Source organism: Pelecanus crispus, unplaced genomic scaffold (genome assembly GCF_030463565.1).
Source record: "Pelecanus crispus isolate bPelCri1 unplaced genomic scaffold, bPelCri1.pri SCAFFOLD_107, whole genome shotgun sequence".
Classification (NCBI taxonomy): domain Eukaryota; kingdom Metazoa; phylum Chordata; class Aves; order Pelecaniformes; family Pelecanidae; genus Pelecanus; species Pelecanus crispus.
The window spans coordinates 1-17,328 of NW_027461246.1; the positions used below are offsets into that span (position 1 = coordinate 1).

The window sequence follows — 17,328 nt, forward strand, 5'->3', positions numbered from 1 at the left end:
ACAGTCCCTGGGTACCCCAATACCCTCTGGGACCCCCCCCAATTTCCCTCACAGTCCCTGGGTACCCCAATACCCTCTGGGACCCCCCCCAATTTCCCTCACAGCCCCTGGGTACCCCAATACCCTCTGGGACCCCCCCCAATTTCCCTCACAGCCCCTGGGTACCCCAATACCCTCTGGGACCCCCCCCCCCAATTTCCCTCACAGCCCCTGGGTACCCCAATACCCTCTGGGGACCCCCCCCCAATTTTCCTCACAGTCCCTGGGTACCCCAATACCCTCTGGGACCCCCCCCCAATTTCCCTCACAGCCCCTGGGTACCCCAATACCCTCTGGGACCCCCCCCCAATTTCCCTCACAGCCCCTGGGTACCCCAATACCCTCTGGGACCCCCCCCCAATTTTCCTCACAGTCCCTGGGTACCCCAATACCCTCTGGGGACCCCCCCCCAATTTTCCTCACAGTCCCTGGGTACCCCAATACCCTCTGGGCCCCCCCCCCCAATTTTCCTCACAGCCCCTGGGTACCCCAATACCCTCTGGGACCCCCCCCCAATTTCCCTCACAGCCCCTGGGTACCCCAATACCCTCTGGGGACCCCCCCCCAATTTTCCTCACAGTCCCTGGGTACCCCAATACCCTCTGGGACCCCCCCAATTTCCCTCACAGCCCCTGGGTACCCCAATACCCTCTGGGACCCCCCCCCAATTTCCCTCACAGTCCCTGGGTACCCCAATACCCTCTGGGACCCCCCCCCAATTTCCCTCACAGTCCCTGGGTACCCCAATACCCTCTGGGACCCCCCCCAATTTCCCTCACAGCCCCTGGGTACCCCAATACCCTCTGGGACCCCCCCCAATTTCCCTCACAGCCCCTGGGTACCCCAATACCCTCTGGGACCCCCCCCCAATTTCCCTCACAGTCCCTGGGTACCCCAATACCCTCTGGGACCCCCCCCGCAATTTCCCTCATAGCCCCTGGAGACCCCAAACACCCCCTGGGGACCCCCAGTTGCCCTGACCCCCCCCCAAGCACCCCAGTCACCTCCCTGGGCTCCCCGTCCCCCTGGGAAGCTCCCAATTGCTCCACTCCCACCCCAGGACCCCCCAAGACCCCCCCAGGGACCCCCCCGCCCCCCCAGGGCTCCCCCAGCGACCCCCAAGACCCCCAGGGCCCACGATACCCCCCCCACCAAAAAAAAACCCCTTTAATTGCCCCCCTCCCCCGCCAGGGGGCGCCAGCAAAGGGTGGGGGGGCGCGTTTTGGGGCGGAGCCGAATGTGGGCGTGGTCGGAGGGGGCGTGTCCTGACGCAGGGCGCCCCCAGCTGGTGGTTCCCGAGTACTGCATCCACGGGCTGTTCTGCCTGATGTTCCTGTGCGCGGCCGAGTGGGTGACGCTGGGCCTGAACCTGCCCCTGCTGCTCTACCACCTCTGGAGGTGGGGGGTCACGGGGTCACGGGGGGGTCACGGGGTCACGGGGGGTCATGGGGACCTGCCCCTGCTGCTCTACCACCTCTGGAGGTGGGGGGCACGGGGGGGGCACGGGGTCACGGGGGGGTCACGGGGTCACGGGGGGTCATGGGGACCTGCCCCTGCTGCTCCACCACCTCTGGAGGTGGGGGGCACGGGGGCACGGGGGGGCACGGGGTCACGGGGGGTCATGGGGACCTGCCCCTGCTGCTCTACCACCTCTGGAGGTGGGGGGCACGGGGGGGCACGGGGTCACGGGGGGGGTCACGGGGTCACGGGGGGTCATGGGGACCTGCCCCTGCTGCTCCACCACCTCTGGAGGTGGGGGGCACGGGGGCACGGGGGGACACGGGGTCACGGGGGGTCATGGGGACCTGCCCCTGCTGCTCCACCACCTCTGGAGGTGGGGGGCACGGGGTCACGGGGGGTCACGGGGTCACGGGGGGTCATGGGGACCTGCCCCTGCTGCTCCACCACCTCTGGAGGTGGGGGGCACGGGGTCACGGGGGGTCACGGGGTCACGGGGGGTCATGGGGACCTGCCCCTGCTGCTCCACCACCTCTGGAGGTGGGGGGCACGGGGGCACGGGGGGGCACGGGGTCACGGGGGGTCATGGGGACCTGCCCCTGCTGCTCTACCACTTCTGGAGGTGGGGGGACACGGGGACATGGGGGGGACACGGGGGTCAGGGACCTGCCCCCACTCCTGTGTCCCCTCTGGAGCTGGGGTGACATGGTGATGGGCAGGGGGTGACACGGGGCACATGGAGCGGGCGCCGCTGCTCCGCCAGCAGTGGTCGCGTAGGCGGGGGGGAGGTGACACGGGGTGTCCGCAGCGTGGTGCCCCCATGCCCCCCCGTGTCCCCCCCAGGTACTTCCACCGCCCGGCCGACGGCTCGGAGGGGCTCTTCGACGCCGTCTCCATCATGGACGCCGACATCCTGGGCTACTGCCAGAAGGAGGCCTGGTGCAAGCTGGCCTTCTACCTCCTCTCCTTCTTCTACTACCTGTACAGGTGCCACTGGGGGCACTGGGAGGCACTGGGAGGGGAGGGGGGCGGGGAGGGGACGGGGAGGGCAGGGCGGGGCACTGGGGTGGGACTGGGAGGCACTGGGAGTGGGCTGGTGGGCACTGGGGTGGGACTGGGAGGCACTGGGAGTGGGCTGGTGGGCACTGGGGTGGGACTGGGAGGCACTGGATGGGACTGGGAGGCACTGGGAGTGGGCTGGTGGGCACTGGGCTGGGACTGGGCTGGGACTGGGAGGCACTGGGGTGGGACTGGGAGGCACTGGGGTGGGACTGGGAGGCACTGGGAGTGGGCTGGTGGGCACTGGGGTGGGACTGGGAGGCACTGGATGGGACTGGGAGGCACTGGGAGTGGGCTGGTGGGCACTGGGGTGGGACTGGGAGGCACTGGGAGTGGGCTGGTGGGCACTGGGCTGGGACTGGGAGGCACTGGGGTGGGACTGGGAGGCACTGGAGTGGGCTGGTGGGCACTGGGGTGGGACTGGGAGGCACTGGGAGTGGGCTGGTGGGCACTGGGGTGGGACTGGGAGGCACTGGGAGTGGGCTGGTGGGCACTGGGGTGGGACTGGGAGGCACTGGGGTGGGACTGGGAGGCACTGGGAGTGGGCTGGTGGGCACTGGGGTGGGACTGGGAGGCACTGGATGGGACTGGGAGGCACTGGGAGTGGGCTGGTGGGCACTGGGCTGGGACTGGGCTGGGACTGGGAGGCACTGGGGTGGGACTGGGAGGCACTGGGAGTGGGCTGGTGGGCACTGGGGTGGGACTGGGAGGCACTGGATGGGACTGGGAGGCACTGGGCGTGGGCTGGTGGGCACTGGGCTGGGACTGGAAGGGGACTGGGAGGTACTGGGCGGGCACAGGGGCACTGGGATGGGCCTGGGGGCAGTGGGAGGGGAATGGGGGGGAACTGGAGTGGGAGGTGGGGGGGACTGGTGGACACTGGGGAGGCACTGGGAGGGGACTGGAATGGGATGGGGGGGCACCGGGAGGGGACTGGGACACTGGGGAGGGGCTGGGTGGGGACTGGAATGGGCTGGGGAGGCACTGGGAGGGGACTGGGACACTGGGGAGGGACTGGGAGGGGACTGGAATGGGCTGGGGAGGCACTGGGAGGGGACTGGGACACTGGGGAGGCACTGGGAGGGGACTGGAATGGGCTGGGGGGGCACTGGGAGGGGACTGGGACACTGGGGAGGCACTGGGAGGGGACTGGAATGGGCTGGGGGGGCACTGGGAGGGGACTGGGACACTGGGGAGGGACTGGGAGGCACTGGGAAGGGACTGGGGACTACTGGGGGGGGACTGGGAGGGGACTGGAAGCACTGGGATGGGACTGGGAGGCACTGGGATGAGGGTAGGAATGACTGGGACGAGCCTGGGGGTGCCGGGATGCATCTGGGAGGCACTGGGAGGGGACTGGGAGGGAGGCGGGGGGCTGGGGGGGGACTGGGGCGCACTGGGAGGCACTGGGGGGACACGCTGCCCCTCTCCCAGTATGGTGTACACACTGGTGAGCTTCTGAGGGCCCCCACCCGCTGCCGCCAGGGCCCCTCCGCCCGCGGGGCCCAGTTCCGCCTCCCAGCTGCCGCTATGACCCCAGTCTGGGGAGCGGGGGGGGGGCACTGGGACCCCCCCGGGGAGAGGGAGGGGCGCCTCCCAGTCCGGCCCAGCGGCCTCCCAGTTCGTCCCGGTCCAGCCCCTGCTGGGTTTCTGTGTTGGCCGAATCGTCCCCATTGTGGCTCAATAAAGACAAATGGCACCAGTGACCTGCTGGGGTGGTACTGGGAGCACTGGGCTGCTCTTCCAGCCGGCACTGGGAGCACTGGGGCTGGCTTTCCAGCTGGCACTGGAAGCACTGGGAACACTGGGGCTGGCTTTCCAGCCGGCACTGGGAGCACCTGGAGCCCTGGGGCTGGTTTTCCAGCTGGCGCTGGGAGCACTGGGAGCACTGGGGCTGGTTTTCCAGCCGGTGCTGGGAGCACTGGGAGCACTGGGGCTGGTTTTCCAGCCGGTGCTGGGAGCCCCGGGGCTGGTTTTCCAGCCGGTGCTGGGAGCACTGGGAGCACTGGGGCTGGTTTTCCAGCCGGTGCTAGGAGCACTGGAGCTGGTTTTCCAGCCGGTGCTGGGAGCACTGGGAGCACTGGGGCTGGCTTTCCAGCCAGCACTGGGAGCACTGGGAACACTGGGAGCACTGGGGCTAGCTTTCCAGCCAGCATTGGGAGCACTGGGAGCACTGGGGCTGGCTTTCTAGCTGGCACTGGAAGCACTGGGAACACTGGGGCTGGCTTTCCAGCCGGCACTGGGAGCACCGGGACTAGCTTTCCAGCCAGTACTGGGAGCACTGGGAGCCCCGGGACTGGCTTTCCAGCCGGTGCTGGGAGCACTGGGAGCACTGGGGCTGGTTTTCCAGCTGGCGCTGGGAGCACTGGGAGCACTGAGAGCCCTGGGGCTGGTTTTCCAGCCAGTGCTGGGAGCACTGGGCACAGTGGGAGCGCTGGGCGCACTGGGAGCCCTGGGGCTGGTTTTCCAGCTGGTGCTGGGAGCACTGGGAGCACTGGGGCTGGTTTTCCAGCCAGCGCTGGGAGCACTGGGCGCAGTGGGAGCGCTGGGTGCAGTGGGAGCGCTGGGAGCACTGGGAGCCCTGGGGCTGGTTTTCCAGCCGGTGCTGGGAGCACTGGGAGCACTGGGGCTGGTTTTCCAGCCGGTGCTGGGAGCACTGGGCACAGTGGGAGCGCTGGGCGCAGTGGGAGCGCTGGGAGCACTGGGAGCCCCGGGGCTGGTTTTCCAGCCGGTGCTGGGAGCACTGGGAGCACTGGGGCTGGTTTTCCAGCCGGCACTGGGAGCACTGGGCGCAGTGGGAGCGCTGGGAGCACTGGGAGCCCTGGGGCTGGTTTTCCAGCTGGCGCTGGGAGCACTGGGAGCACTGAGAGCCCTGGGGCTGGTTTTCCAGCCAGCGCTGGGAGCACTGGGCACAGTGGGAGCGCTGGGCGCACTGGGAGCCCCGGGGCTGGTTTTCCAGCCGGTGCTGGGAGCACTGGGAGCACTGGGGCTGGTTTTCCAGCCGGCGCTGGGAGCACTGGGCGCAGTGGGAGCGCTGGGCGCAGTGGGAGCGCTGGGAGCACTGGAGCCCCGGGGCTGGTTTTCCAGCCGGTGCTGGGAGCACTGGGAGCACTGGGGCTGGTTTTCCAGCCGGCGCTGGGAGCACTGGGCGCAGTGGGAGCGCTGGGCGCAGTGGGAGCGCTGGGAGCACTGGGAGCCCCGGGGCTGGTTTTCCAGCCGGTGCTGGGAGCACTGGGAGCACTGGGGCTGGTTTTCCAGCCGGCGCTGGGAGCACTGGGCGCAGTGGGAGCGCTGGGCGCAGTGGGAGCGCTGGGAGCACTGGGAGCCCCGGGGCTGGTTTTCCAGCCGGTGCTGGGAGCACTGGGAGCACTGGGGCTGGTTTTCCAGCCGGCGCTGGGAGCACTGGGCGCAGTGGGAGCGCTGGGCGCAGTGGGAGCGCTGGGAGCACTGGGAGCCCCGGGGCTGGTTTTCCAGCCGGTGCTGGGAGCACTGGGAGCACTGGGGCTGGTTTTCCAGCCGGCGCTGGGAGCACTGGGCGCAGTGGGAGCGCTGGGCGCAGTGGGAGCGCTGGGAGCACTGGGAGCCCCGGGGCTGGTTTTCCAGCCGGTGCTGGGAGCACTGGGAGCACTGGGGCTGGTTTTCCAGCCGGCGCTGGGAGCACTGGGCGCAGTGGGAGCGCTGGGCGCAGTGGGAGCGCTGGGAGCCCCGGGGCTGGTTTTCCAGCCGGTGCTGGGAGCACTGGGAGCACTGGGGCTGGTTTTCCAGCCGGCGCTGGGAGCACTGGGCGCAGTGGGAGCGCTGGGCGCAGTGGGAGCGCTGGGAGCACTGGGAGCCCCGGGGCTGGTTTTCCAGCTGGTGCTGGGAGCACTGGGAGCACTGGGGCTGGTTTTCCAGCCGGCGCTGGGAGCACTGGGCGCAGTGGGAGCGCTGGGCGCAGTGGGAGCGCTGGGAGCACTGGGAGCCCCGGGGCTGGTTTTCCAGCCGGTGCTGGGAGCACTGGGAGCACTGGGGCTGGTTTTCCAGCCGGCGCTGGGAGCACTGGGCGCAGTGGGAGCGCTGGGCGCAGTGGGAGCGCTGGGAGCACTGGGAGCCCCGGGGCTGGTTTTCCAGCCGGTGCTGGGAGCACTGGGAGCACTGGGGCTGGTTTTCCAGCCGGCACTGGGAGCACTGGGCGCAGTGGGAGCGCTGGGAGCACTGGGCGCAGTGGGAGCACTGGGCGCAGTGGGAGCACTGGGAGCCCTGGGGCACTGGGCGCAGTGGGAGCACTGGCAGTACTGGGCGCACTGGGAGCACTGGGGCTGGTCGCCCCGCGGCCCTGGGAGGGGTGGGACGGGGGGGAGGGGGGTGTCAGGACCCGCGCTCCCGGCTCCCCCAAAACCTGGTGGGGCTGCGCCGTCGCCTTGGGGTGCCCCGGCCCGTGGGGTGGGGATGGGGTGGGGGTGGGGGTGGGGGTGCCCCGGGTGCCCCGGCCCATGGGGTGGGGGTGGGGTGGGGGTGCCCCGGGTGCCCCTGTCCGTGGGTGGGGGTGGGGGTGTCCCGGGTGCCCCGGCCCGTGGGTGGGGGTGCCCCGGGTGCCCCTGTCCGTGGGGTGGGGGTGGGGGTGCCCTGAGTGCCCCGGCCCGTGGGTGGGGGTGGGGGTGTCCCGGGTGCCCCCGGCCCGTGGGTGGGGGTGTCCCGGGTGCCCCGGTCCATGGGGTGGGGGTGCCCCGGGTGCCCCGGCCCGTGGGTGGGGGTGGGGTGGGGGTGCCCCGCGTGCCCCTGTCCGTGGGGTGGGGGTGGGGGCGGGGGTGCCCTGGGTGCCCCGGCCCGTGGGTGGGGGTGGGGTGGGGGTGCCCCGGGTGCCCCTGTCCGTGGGGTGGGGGTGGGGGTGCCCCGGGTGCCCCGGCCCGTGGGTGGGGGTGGGGTGGGGGTGCCCCGCGTGCCCCTGTCCGTGGGGTGGGGGTGGGGGCGGGGGTGCCCTGGGTGCCCCGGCCCGTGGGTGGGGGTGGGGTGGGGGTGCCCTGGGTGCCCCTGTCCGTGGGGTGGGGGTGGGGGTGCCCCGGGTGCCCCGGCCCGTGGGTGGGGGTGGGGTGGGGGTGCCCCGCGTGCCCCTGTCCGTGGGGTGGGGTGGGGGTGCCCCGGGTGCCCCGGCCCGTGGGTGGGGGTGGGGTGGGGGTGCCCCGCGTGCCCCTGTCCGTGGGGTGGGGGTGGGGGTGCCCCGAGTGCCCCGGCCCGTGGGTGGGGGTGGGGGTGCCCTGGGTGCCCCGGCCCGTGGGTGGGGGTGGGGGTGCCCCGGGTGCCCCGGTCCATGGGGTGGGGGTGCCCCGGGTGCCCCGGCCCGCGGGTGGGGGTGGGGTGGGGGTGCGCCGGCCCCCCCGGCTGGCGGGGGCGGGGGTCCCCGTGTCCCCGGGTCCCCGCCCGGACGCGCGGGTGCCGGGTGCGGCGGGGCCGGCGCCGCCCTTGGCCGGGGTGCGGGGGTGTGGCGGGGGGCGGGGCGGCCGGGTCCCCAGCAGCACCCCGAGGCCTCCGAGGCGGCGGCGGCGGCAGGATGCTGGCGCTGGTGGCCCTGGTGACGGCGGGGGTGGCGGGGGTGGCCCCGGTGCCCCCCTGTCCCCTGGGCTTCGGGCCGGTGCCGGCGGGCGGCTGCGGGGACAGGGACGAGTGTCGCACGGCCGCCGTGTGCCACCACATGTGCCTCAACCACCACGGCGGCTTCGCCTGCCACTGCCACCCCGGCTACGTCCTGCAGCCCGACGGGGCCGCCTGCCGCCCCCGCCGCCCGCCGCCCGCCGCACCGGGGCTCGCACGACGCCTCGCACGACGCCTCGCACGACGCCTCGCGCCAGGGCCCGCGCCGGGGCTCCCGGCGGAGGAAGAGGCCGCGGGGCTGGCGACCCCGGGGGACGCGGCGGGACGGGCGGCGGGCGGCGGGCGGCGGCGTGCGCCAGGGCTCGCACGAGGGCTCGCACGAGGATTCGCGCCCAGGAAGGCGGCGGGAGTCGCAGGCGGCGTGGCGGCGGGGTTTGCGCGGGGACTTGCACGAGGAGTTGCCGCCAGACGGGCGGCGGGATTTGCGCGAGGATGTGCGCGAGGATGCGCACGAGGATCTGCGGCCAGGGAGGCACGAGGACCCGCGGCCAGGGAGGCCCCCGGCTTTGCACAAGGATTTGCACGAGGGTTTGCACCGAGGAAGGCAGCGGGAGTCGCAACCGTCTTGGCACCGGGCTTTGCATGGGGACGCGCACAAGGATTTGCACCAGGATTTGAGACCAGATAGGCAGCGGGGTTTGCACGAGGACTCGCATGAGGGCTTGCACCGAGACAGCAATCGGGATTTGCGACCGCCTTGGCAGCAGGGTTTGCACGGCGACGCGCACAGGGATTCGCACAAGGATCTACGACCAGGCAGGCACCGGGGTTTGCACGAGGGTTTGCACGAGGACTCGCACCAAGACAGCGATCAGGATTCACCATTGCCTTGGCACCAGGGTTTGCACGGGGACGGGCACCAGGACTTGCAACCAGACAGGCACTGGGGTTTGCACGAGGATTTGCACCGAGGAAGGCAGCGGGAGTTGCAGCCGGCGTGGCAGCAGGGTTTGCATGGGGACTTGCACGAGGATTTTCACGAGGATTTGCACCAGGGTTTGCAGCCAGGCAAGCACCGCGGCTTGCACGAGGATTTGCACGAGGGCTTGCCCCGAGGCAGCGATGGGGATTTGCGACTGCCTTGGCGCCAGGGTTTGCACGGGGACTCGCACGGGGACTCGCACGGGGACTCGCAGGAGGATTTGCACGAGGACTCGCCCGAGGACTCGCCCGAGGATTCGCCCAGCTCACCACTGGCACCCGCCACGTATGCTGACTCCCCCCCTGACCCTGCCCACCTTTACAGGGACGAGGACCCCGACACCTATGGGGACCCCTATATGGACCTGGAGGGCCCCGCCACGCAGCCGTGGGACCCCGCCGCCTATGGGGGTCCCTATCCGGGCCTGGCCCCCCCCTATGGGGCTGAGGACCCCAACACGGGGCTGTGGGACCCTGAGCCAGAGCACTGGGACCCCGACATCTATGGGGACCCCTATATGGACCCCTATGGGGACGAGGACCCCGAAAGGGGATCCTGGGACCCCTATACGCCCCCCTCGGACTCCTATGGAGATGAGGACCCTGAGCCTGGGAGCCTCCGCAGGGGCAGGGACCCCCAGACCAGGCCCTGGGACCCCTATGGAGACCCTGATATGCACCCCTATAGGGGCCAAGGCACCCATAGGGATGGGGACCCCCAGAATGAGCCCAGGAACCCCTATAGAGCCCCAGATCCTGAGACTGAGCCCTGGGACCCCCAGACTGGCTCCAGTGACCCCTATGGGCTTGGGGACCACCAGACTGAGCCCCAGGAGCCCTATAGGACCTGGGACCCCCAGCCTCACCCCAGGGACCCCTATAGAGCTCAGGACCCCCAAACTGACTCCAGGGACCCCTACAGACTTACGGACCCTCACACTGACTCCAGGGACCCCTATAGAGCTCAGGACCCCCAGCAGGACCCCAGGGACCCCTATAGACTTGAGGACTCCCAGCCTGACCCCAGGGACCCCTATAGACATTGGGACCCCCAGCCTGACCCCAGGGACCCTTATAGAGCTCAGAACCCCCAGCCTGACCCCAGGGACCCCTATAGACATTGGGACCCCCAGCCTGACCCCAGGGACCCGTATAGCACCCAGGACCCCCAGCCTGACCCCAGGGACCCCTATAGATTTTGGAACCCCCAGACAGGCCCCAGGGACCCCTATAGACATCGGGACCCCCAGCCTGACCCCAGGGACCCTTATAGAGCTCAGGACCCCCAGCATGACCCCAGGGACCCCTATAGACATTGGGACCCCCAGCCTGACCCCAGGGACCTGTATAGCACCCAGGACCCCCAGCCTGACCCCAGGGACCCCTATAGATTTTGGAACCCCCAGACAGGCCCCAGGGACCCCTATAGACATCGGGACCCCCAGCCTGACCCCAGGGACCCTTATAGAGCTCAGGACCCCCAGCATGACCCCAGGGACCCCTATAGACATTGGGACCCCCAGCCTGACCCCAGGGACCTGTATAGCACCCAGGACCCCCAGCCTGACCCCAGGGACCCCTATAGATTTTGGAACCCCCAGACAGGCCCCAGGGACCCCTATAGAGCTCAGGACCCCCAGCCTGACCCCAGGGACACCTATAGACTTGGAGACCGCCAGACTGAGCCCCAGGAGCCCTATAGGACCTGGGACCCCCAGCCTGACCCCAGGGACCCGTATAGCACCCAGCACCCCCAGCCTGACCCCAGGAACCCCTATAGCACCCAGGACCCCCAAACTGACCCCGGGGACCCCTATAGAGCCCAGGAGCCCCAGACTGATCCCAGGGACCCCTATAGAGCCAGGTCCCCCCCAGGGCCCTATAGGGACCCCCCAACTGTCCTCCCAGTTGCCCCCCATAAATCCCAGTTGCTCCCAGTTGCCCCCCCAGCTGCATCCCCAGATTATGGGAACCCCTCAATTTCACCCCCCACCCCCAGAGCCCCCCCAGTTGCCCCAGTTACCCGCCCAGTTGCCCCCCCAGTTTCCCTCCCACAAGCCAAGGACCTCCCAGTTGCCCCAGTTACCCCCCCAGTTGCTGTAGTTACCCCCCCAGTCACCCCTCCCAAGGCTAAGGATCGCCCAGTTGCCCCCGCAACCCTCAGAGCCTCCCCAGTTACCTCCCCAGTTGCCCCCCCCAAAGCCAAGGATCCCCCAGTTACCTCCCCAGTTGCCCCAGTTACCCCCCCAGTTGCCCCAGTTACCTCCCCAGTTGCCCCCCCCAGAGCCAAGGACCCCTCAGTTGCCCCAGTTATGCCCCCCAAAGCCAAGGATCCCCCAGTTACCTCCCCAGTTGCCCCAGTTGCCCCCCAAGTTGCCCCAGTTACCTCCCCAGTTGCCCCCCCCAGAGCCAAGGACCCCTCAGTTGCCCCAGTTATGCCCCCCAAAGCCAAGGATCCCCCAGTTACCCCCCCAGTTGCCCCAGTTACCCCCCCAGTTGCCCCTCCTGGAGCCAAGGACCCCTCAGTTGCCCCCCCAACCCCCAGAGCCCCCCCAGTTGCCCCAGTTACCCCCCCAGTTACCCCTCCCAGAGCCAAGGACCCCTCAGTTGCCCCCCCAACCCCCAGAGCCCCCCCAGTTGCCCCAGTTACCCCCCCAGTTACCCCTCCCAGAGCCAAGGACCCCTCAGTTGCCCCCCCAACCCCCAGAGCCCCCCCAGTTGCACCTCCAGTTACCCCCCCAGTTGCCTCCCCACAAGCCGAGGACTCCCCAGTTGCCCCAGTTACCCCCCCAGTCGCCCCCCCAGCTGCCCCCAGGGCTCCTCTCGGCCCCCGGACGCCTGGGTCCCTTCGGGGGGGGCTGCTGGTGGCACTGCCAGTGGCACTGGGGGGCGTACTGGTGGTACTGGGAGCACTGGGGGGGCTGAGGAGGCTCCCCCGGGCACCCCTCCCGAGCGCCCGTGGGTGAGGGTGCTGGTGGGGGGGGCAAACTGGGAGGGAACCCCCCCAAACTGGGAGTCCAAACTGGGAAAAGACCCCCAAACTGGGAGTGTTAGCCCCAGACTGGGACTGGGACCCCTCCCAAACTGGGATGGGAGGCTCAAACTGGGATGCCTCCCCTCCCCAAAACTGCAGGGCTCCCCCCACTCCCCCCCCCCGCCCCCAAACTGGGAGTCCAAACTGGGAAAGGACCCCCAAACTGGGACTGTTAGCCCCAAAATGGGACAGGGACCGCTCCCTAACTGGGATGGGAGGCTCAAACTGGGATGCCTCCCCTCCCCCCAACTGCAGGGCTCCCCGTATTCCGCCCCCCCCCCCAAACTGGGAGGGACCCACCCCCCCAAACTGGGAGTCCAAACTGGGAAAGGACCCCCAAACTGGGACTGGGACCCCTCCCAAACTGGGATGGGAGGCTCAAACTGGGATGCCTCCCTCCTAAAAAACTGCAGGGCTCCCCGTATTCCGCCCCCCCCCAAACTGGGAGGGACTCCCTCCCCCCAAACTGGGAGTCCAAACTGGGAAAGGACCCCCAAACTGGGACTGTTAGCCCCAAAATGGGACAGGGACCCCTCCCTAACTGGAAAGGGACCCCAAACTGGGATTGCCCCCCCCTTCCCCTCCCCCCCCGGGCTCTCCCCATCCCGGCCCCTCCCCCCCCCGCCCCCCGGGTGGGGGAGGGGCAGGGTCAAGGGCAATAAAGGGCCGGTGCTGAACCCTCCCGCCTGGGTCCCTTGGGGGGGGGAGGGGGGGGGGGGGGCACCGGACATCTGGGGCCGTTTTTGGATTGGGGGGGGGGCGTTCCTGGACGCCTGGGTCCTTTGGGGGGGGGGGCACCTGGGTCCCTTTTGGGGGGCTCGGGGCAGGTCTGGACCCCGGGGGTCCTTACGGGGGGGGTTCCCGGACGCCTGGGTCCCTTGCTGCCCCCCCCCCCCCCCCCCCAGCTGTTGAGCGATTCCAGATGTGGGGTGGGGGGAGGGTGCGGCCCTGGTGAGTCACGATCGCGCCCGGACGCCTGGGTCCCCCGGAGGGGGGGGGGAGCGGGAACGCCCGGACTCCAGGGTCCCCGGGGGGGGAGGGGCGGGGGGAGCATGACGTCATGGTCCGAGAGAGATGGGGGTGGGGGTGGGGGCAGGAGAGCCGGGACGCCTGGGTCAGCTCGGGGCGGGGGGGGGTGGTATGATCGTCACATGTGCGTGGCGTGTGCGTGACGCGTGCCTGGAGTGCCCACGGCGTGTGCGTGCTGCATACGTAGCGCGAGCAGGGCGTGCGGGTGGTGTGTACGTGACGTCTGCATGGGGTATACATGGCATTAGCGTGCTGTGTGCATAGCGTGTGCACGGCATCAGCATGCCGGGTGCCTGACGTGTGCATGGCACGAGCATGGCGTGTGAGTGGCGTGTGCGTAGTGTACACAAGGCATGAGCATGGCCTATCCATGCAATGCCCATGGCGTGTCCATGGCGTGTGCTGCCCCGCAGCCCCCGCCGACCCCCGCCTTCCTCAACGCCCGGATCCAGCTGGTGGCCGGGATCGGGGCGGGGGTGGGCCCGGAAGAGCCCCCAGTGCGGCCACTGGGACCAGTGCGGGGGTCGGGGTTTGCAGCAAGGACTAAGCTGGACCAGCTGGCGCTTCACGGACCGCTGGGGCTCCGTGGCCTCCTCCAGGTCGCCCCGAACGTTGGCCAACGTCCTACCGGAGAAGGAAACCATCTCCTCTGGTGGTCCTGACCGGCGTGGGCAGAGCTGAGGCCATCCTCTTTGCTCCCGCGTCCCATGGCCGGTGGCAGTCTGGAACGCTCCGAGATGTCCCACCGTCCTGAGGAACGCTCCGAGATGTCCCACCGTCCTGACAAGCTTGCTCTGGGTTCCTGGGTGAGCGGCTTTGTCCCAACTCTGTCACCTCCGGTTCTGAAAACCAGGCTTGTGGTCCCAAAGTCATCTACCACTACTTCTGTGGCAATGCACCTTGACCACACCTTGCTTGCTCCTTGGCTTCGTGGTGTCCTTGGTCCTCCTCCTTGGCTCTTTCTCACTGACCATGGTCTCCTAAGCCCACCCTGTTCCAGATCCCGTCAGCACAAGACGGGCAGAAAGCATTTGCCATTTGTGCTTCTCCTTTCACCGCTGTCTCCTTGGGTTTTGGCATCTCCATCTTTGTCTAGGTCCTCTCCAGTATTGTCCCACCTCTTTTAAACCCACCCCTACCCAGCCCAAGTAAAGATCAAATGAAGGAGCCCTTTGGACACTTGCCCGATGATGACTAGGGGGCCAGAAAACCGTGAGGACCATCATGAGAGGACTTCACTTGAATTGCAGGAGTAGGTTCTCACCCAAGAGCCACCACCAAGGGTAGCGGCGTGGTCACCTGAACGCCTTTCATGGATCATGGAGCTAAACCAGAACTTCTGCGGCCAATTCACCTGATTTAGTTTAAACACTTAGATGAGGAGGAGATGAACTGCTCCTTGGAAGGCTCTACTTGTCTCTGAGGAAGAGGAGAAGGTTCAAACGAATTTTAGTCTTGGCAGCCAGGTGATTAGAACTCAGCTTATCCTCATAGCCTTTGCACTCGAGATCAGTCTCTAGTGGAAGTGATCCTTGGCGTTAGGGTTGGGTTTAGCGGTTAGCTTCAGCCTTTGGGTTAGAGTTTAGGGTCAGCGTGACGCGTTTGGGTCAGTATCGGGTTCAGGGTTGGGGCTAGGGTTAGGGTTCCTTCTTTCGGAAGGTGATTCTTAGGGTTAGGTGTAGGGTTGGGTTTAGTGGTTGGGTTTAGTGTTTGAGTTAGCGTTTAGGGTTAGTGTGATGCGTTTGGGTGTAGTATTAGGGTTAGGTTTATGGTCAGGGTTGGGGTTAGTGGTGGGGTTAATGTTAGGTTGAGGTTAGGTTTTAAGTTAGGCTTATGCTTCATGGTAAGGGTTAGGGTTAGGACGAGTAGGGCTCAAGTTAGGGGGAGAGCTGCCTCAGGGTTAGGGTTAGAGTTACGAGTCACGTTTAGTACTATGGGTTTATGGTTATGTTTTGGGTCTAGGGCAACAGGGTTAAGGTTAGGGTTAGGTTTAAAGGGATAAGGTTAGGGTTAAGATTGGTGATAGCATTACGGTTATAGTCAGGCTTAGGATATTTTTGGTTGGACCTTAAGGGTTGTAAGGGCGAGGGTTAAAGTCGGGTTAGGGTTAGGTTTAACATTAGGGTTAAAGTCAAGGTTAGGGTATTTTTGGCTGGACTTTAAAGGTTGCAAGGGTTAGGGTTAGGCTTGGGTTTAAAGGAATAAGGGCTAGGGTTAGGTTTAAAGGGGTAAGGCTAGGGTTAAGGCTGGTGACAGCATTTGGGATAGAATCAGGGTTAGGATATTTTTAGTTAGGGTTAGGTTTTGGGTCAAGGTTAAGGCTGGGTCTGGCTTAGGGGTCGGGGTTAGGGTCAGAGTCGGGTTTAGGATATTTTTGGTTGGACCTTAAGGGTTGTAAGATTAGGGCCGGGGTTAGGGCTGGGGTTAGAGTCAGGTCCGGGATGGTTTTGGTTGGACATTTAGGGCTGCTGCTTTAGCCGCCCCAGCAGTGAGATCGCTTCCTTTAGGCAGAGCAGACGTATGGCGCTGCTGGGCTTTCCGGGCTGATACTGCTCCTCGTTTTGCTGCTTCTAGAGCATGCAGAAGGCCCAAGACTTGTTCTCGATGTGCTACTTTATGTGCTGCTGATGTTAGACTCCCTCTCTCTTTCCTCATCAGTCCTGCTGTAAGAAAGGCTCCCAGAGCATACTTTGAATCTACGGAGGTGTTAAAAATAAATTAACCACAAATTGTGCGGTGATGGCGTATCCTGTGTCGTGCCTTTTCATAGTCGAATGATCCTTCTGCAAGGTGACGCCGTGTCCGGGCTTATCCAGGGGCTGTTCCTTGACTGTTTGGTTTCAATCTCAGAGTTTTTAGGCAGTCAAACAGGCTGTAATATTTCTGGCAGTGGGGTTGCCGGATTTAACACTTATTCTAAGTTAATGTTTGTTTCAGTGAGTAGCATCGACTCATAACGATGGTGGGTGAATAACGAGTGGCCCCTCTGAGTTAATACAGCTTTTGTTGTTTGGGGCACCATTACCCTGAGGAGACGCCTTGAGCCCGTCACTCGTAGCGGAGGGCAGCGCGACGGCTGCCGTCGGTGCGGCCGGGTGAATGATCTGCTCAGCGTGGTGGCAGAGCTGAAGGGGGAAGTGCAAAGGCAAAGGAGTAGCTGGGAGCGCAAGAGGGAGACAGATCGGAGGAGCTGCACCCTGCTGTCCCTGGGGCCAAGGCAGCAGATGGAGGTCCCCAAACCTCTCTCACTCTCAATCGCATCTTTGCCCGAGCCCAGCTCCGAGATCGCACATGTCCAGGCATTTCTCCCACACCAAAGGTGCCAGGACTGAAAGGTCTTGCTGCTCTTCAATGCCCCACGTAAAAAAATCAGCCCAGGATGCACGGACTCTCTCAGAGGACTTCTGGACATGAGAGACGAAATTCCAGACCATAGAGACAAAACTCCAGTTTCACACTCTGTGATCCGCAAGTTCAACTCGATGATCCAAACCATAGAGTTTGAACGGGATGGTCATCTCTACGGTGCAAATCATAGAGATGAACCTCTGTATCACAGAGCTTCCTGTGATAAACTCTATGGTCTGGAATTTTATCTCTATGATACAGAACTCCTCCAAAAGGTATAGGAAGTCTTCCAGCCCTACCAGAAGTCCCTACAACTTGCCCAGAAATGCCCTTTTACGACAGGAAGACGACCTGTAACCCTAGAAATCATAGAATCATGGAATTGTTTAGGTTGGAAAAGACCTTTAAGATCATCCAGTCCAACCATTAACCTAACACTGCCAAGTCCACCACTAAACCAATTAAGGGGAGAGTCATAATTTCATGTTTCCTGGCTTGGTGGCTGCATTATTTTTTAATGAAAGTAAAAACTAGGAATCAGTAAGGTTGGGAAGGATCTCTGAGATCATCAGCCCAACCGTCACCCCAACACCCCCATGCCCACTGAACCATGGCCCCCAGTGCCACCTCTGCCCGTTTTTTGAACCCCTCCAGGGATGGGGACTCCCCCACCTCTCTGGGCAGCCTGTTCCAGTGCTTGGCCACTCCTTCCACGAAGAAATTTTTCCTAATATCCAACCTAAACCTCCCCTGGCGCAGCTTGAGCCCATCTCCTCTCGTCCCATCGCTGTTCCTTGGGAGCAGAGCCCGAC

The 17,328-nt window shown here is 66.0% G+C and overlaps 1 protein-coding gene across 1 annotated transcript; it reads left to right on the forward strand.

Moving 5' to 3' along the window:
• The first annotated feature begins 1,276 nt into the window (after nucleotides 1–1,276).
• Nucleotides 1,277–4,018, forward strand: LOC142596820 (protein cornichon homolog 2-like). The gene is made up of 3 exons (XM_075727313.1): nucleotides 1,277–1,437; nucleotides 2,341–2,484; nucleotides 3,991–4,018. Exons 1-3 carry the CDS (start codon nucleotides 1,277–1,279, stop codon nucleotides 4,016–4,018), a joined length of 333 nt encoding a protein of 110 aa, XP_075583428.1.
• Nucleotides 4,019–17,328: the final 13,310 nt, after the last annotated feature.

Bases quoted from the DNA above. Each gene is read 5' to 3' on its own strand.
- LOC142596820 (XM_075727313.1), top strand. From the start codon at position 1,277: ATGTGGGCGTGGTCGGAGGGGGCGTGTCCTGACGCAGGGCGCCCCCAG. The intron at 1,438-2,340 runs GTGGGGGGTCAC...TGTCCCCCCCAG, and splicing joins CTGCTCTACCACCTCTGGAG to GTACTTCCACCGCCCGGCCG. The intron at 2,485-3,990 runs GTGCCACTGGGG...CCCCTCTCCCAG, and splicing joins TTCTTCTACTACCTGTACAG to TATGGTGTACACACTGGTGA.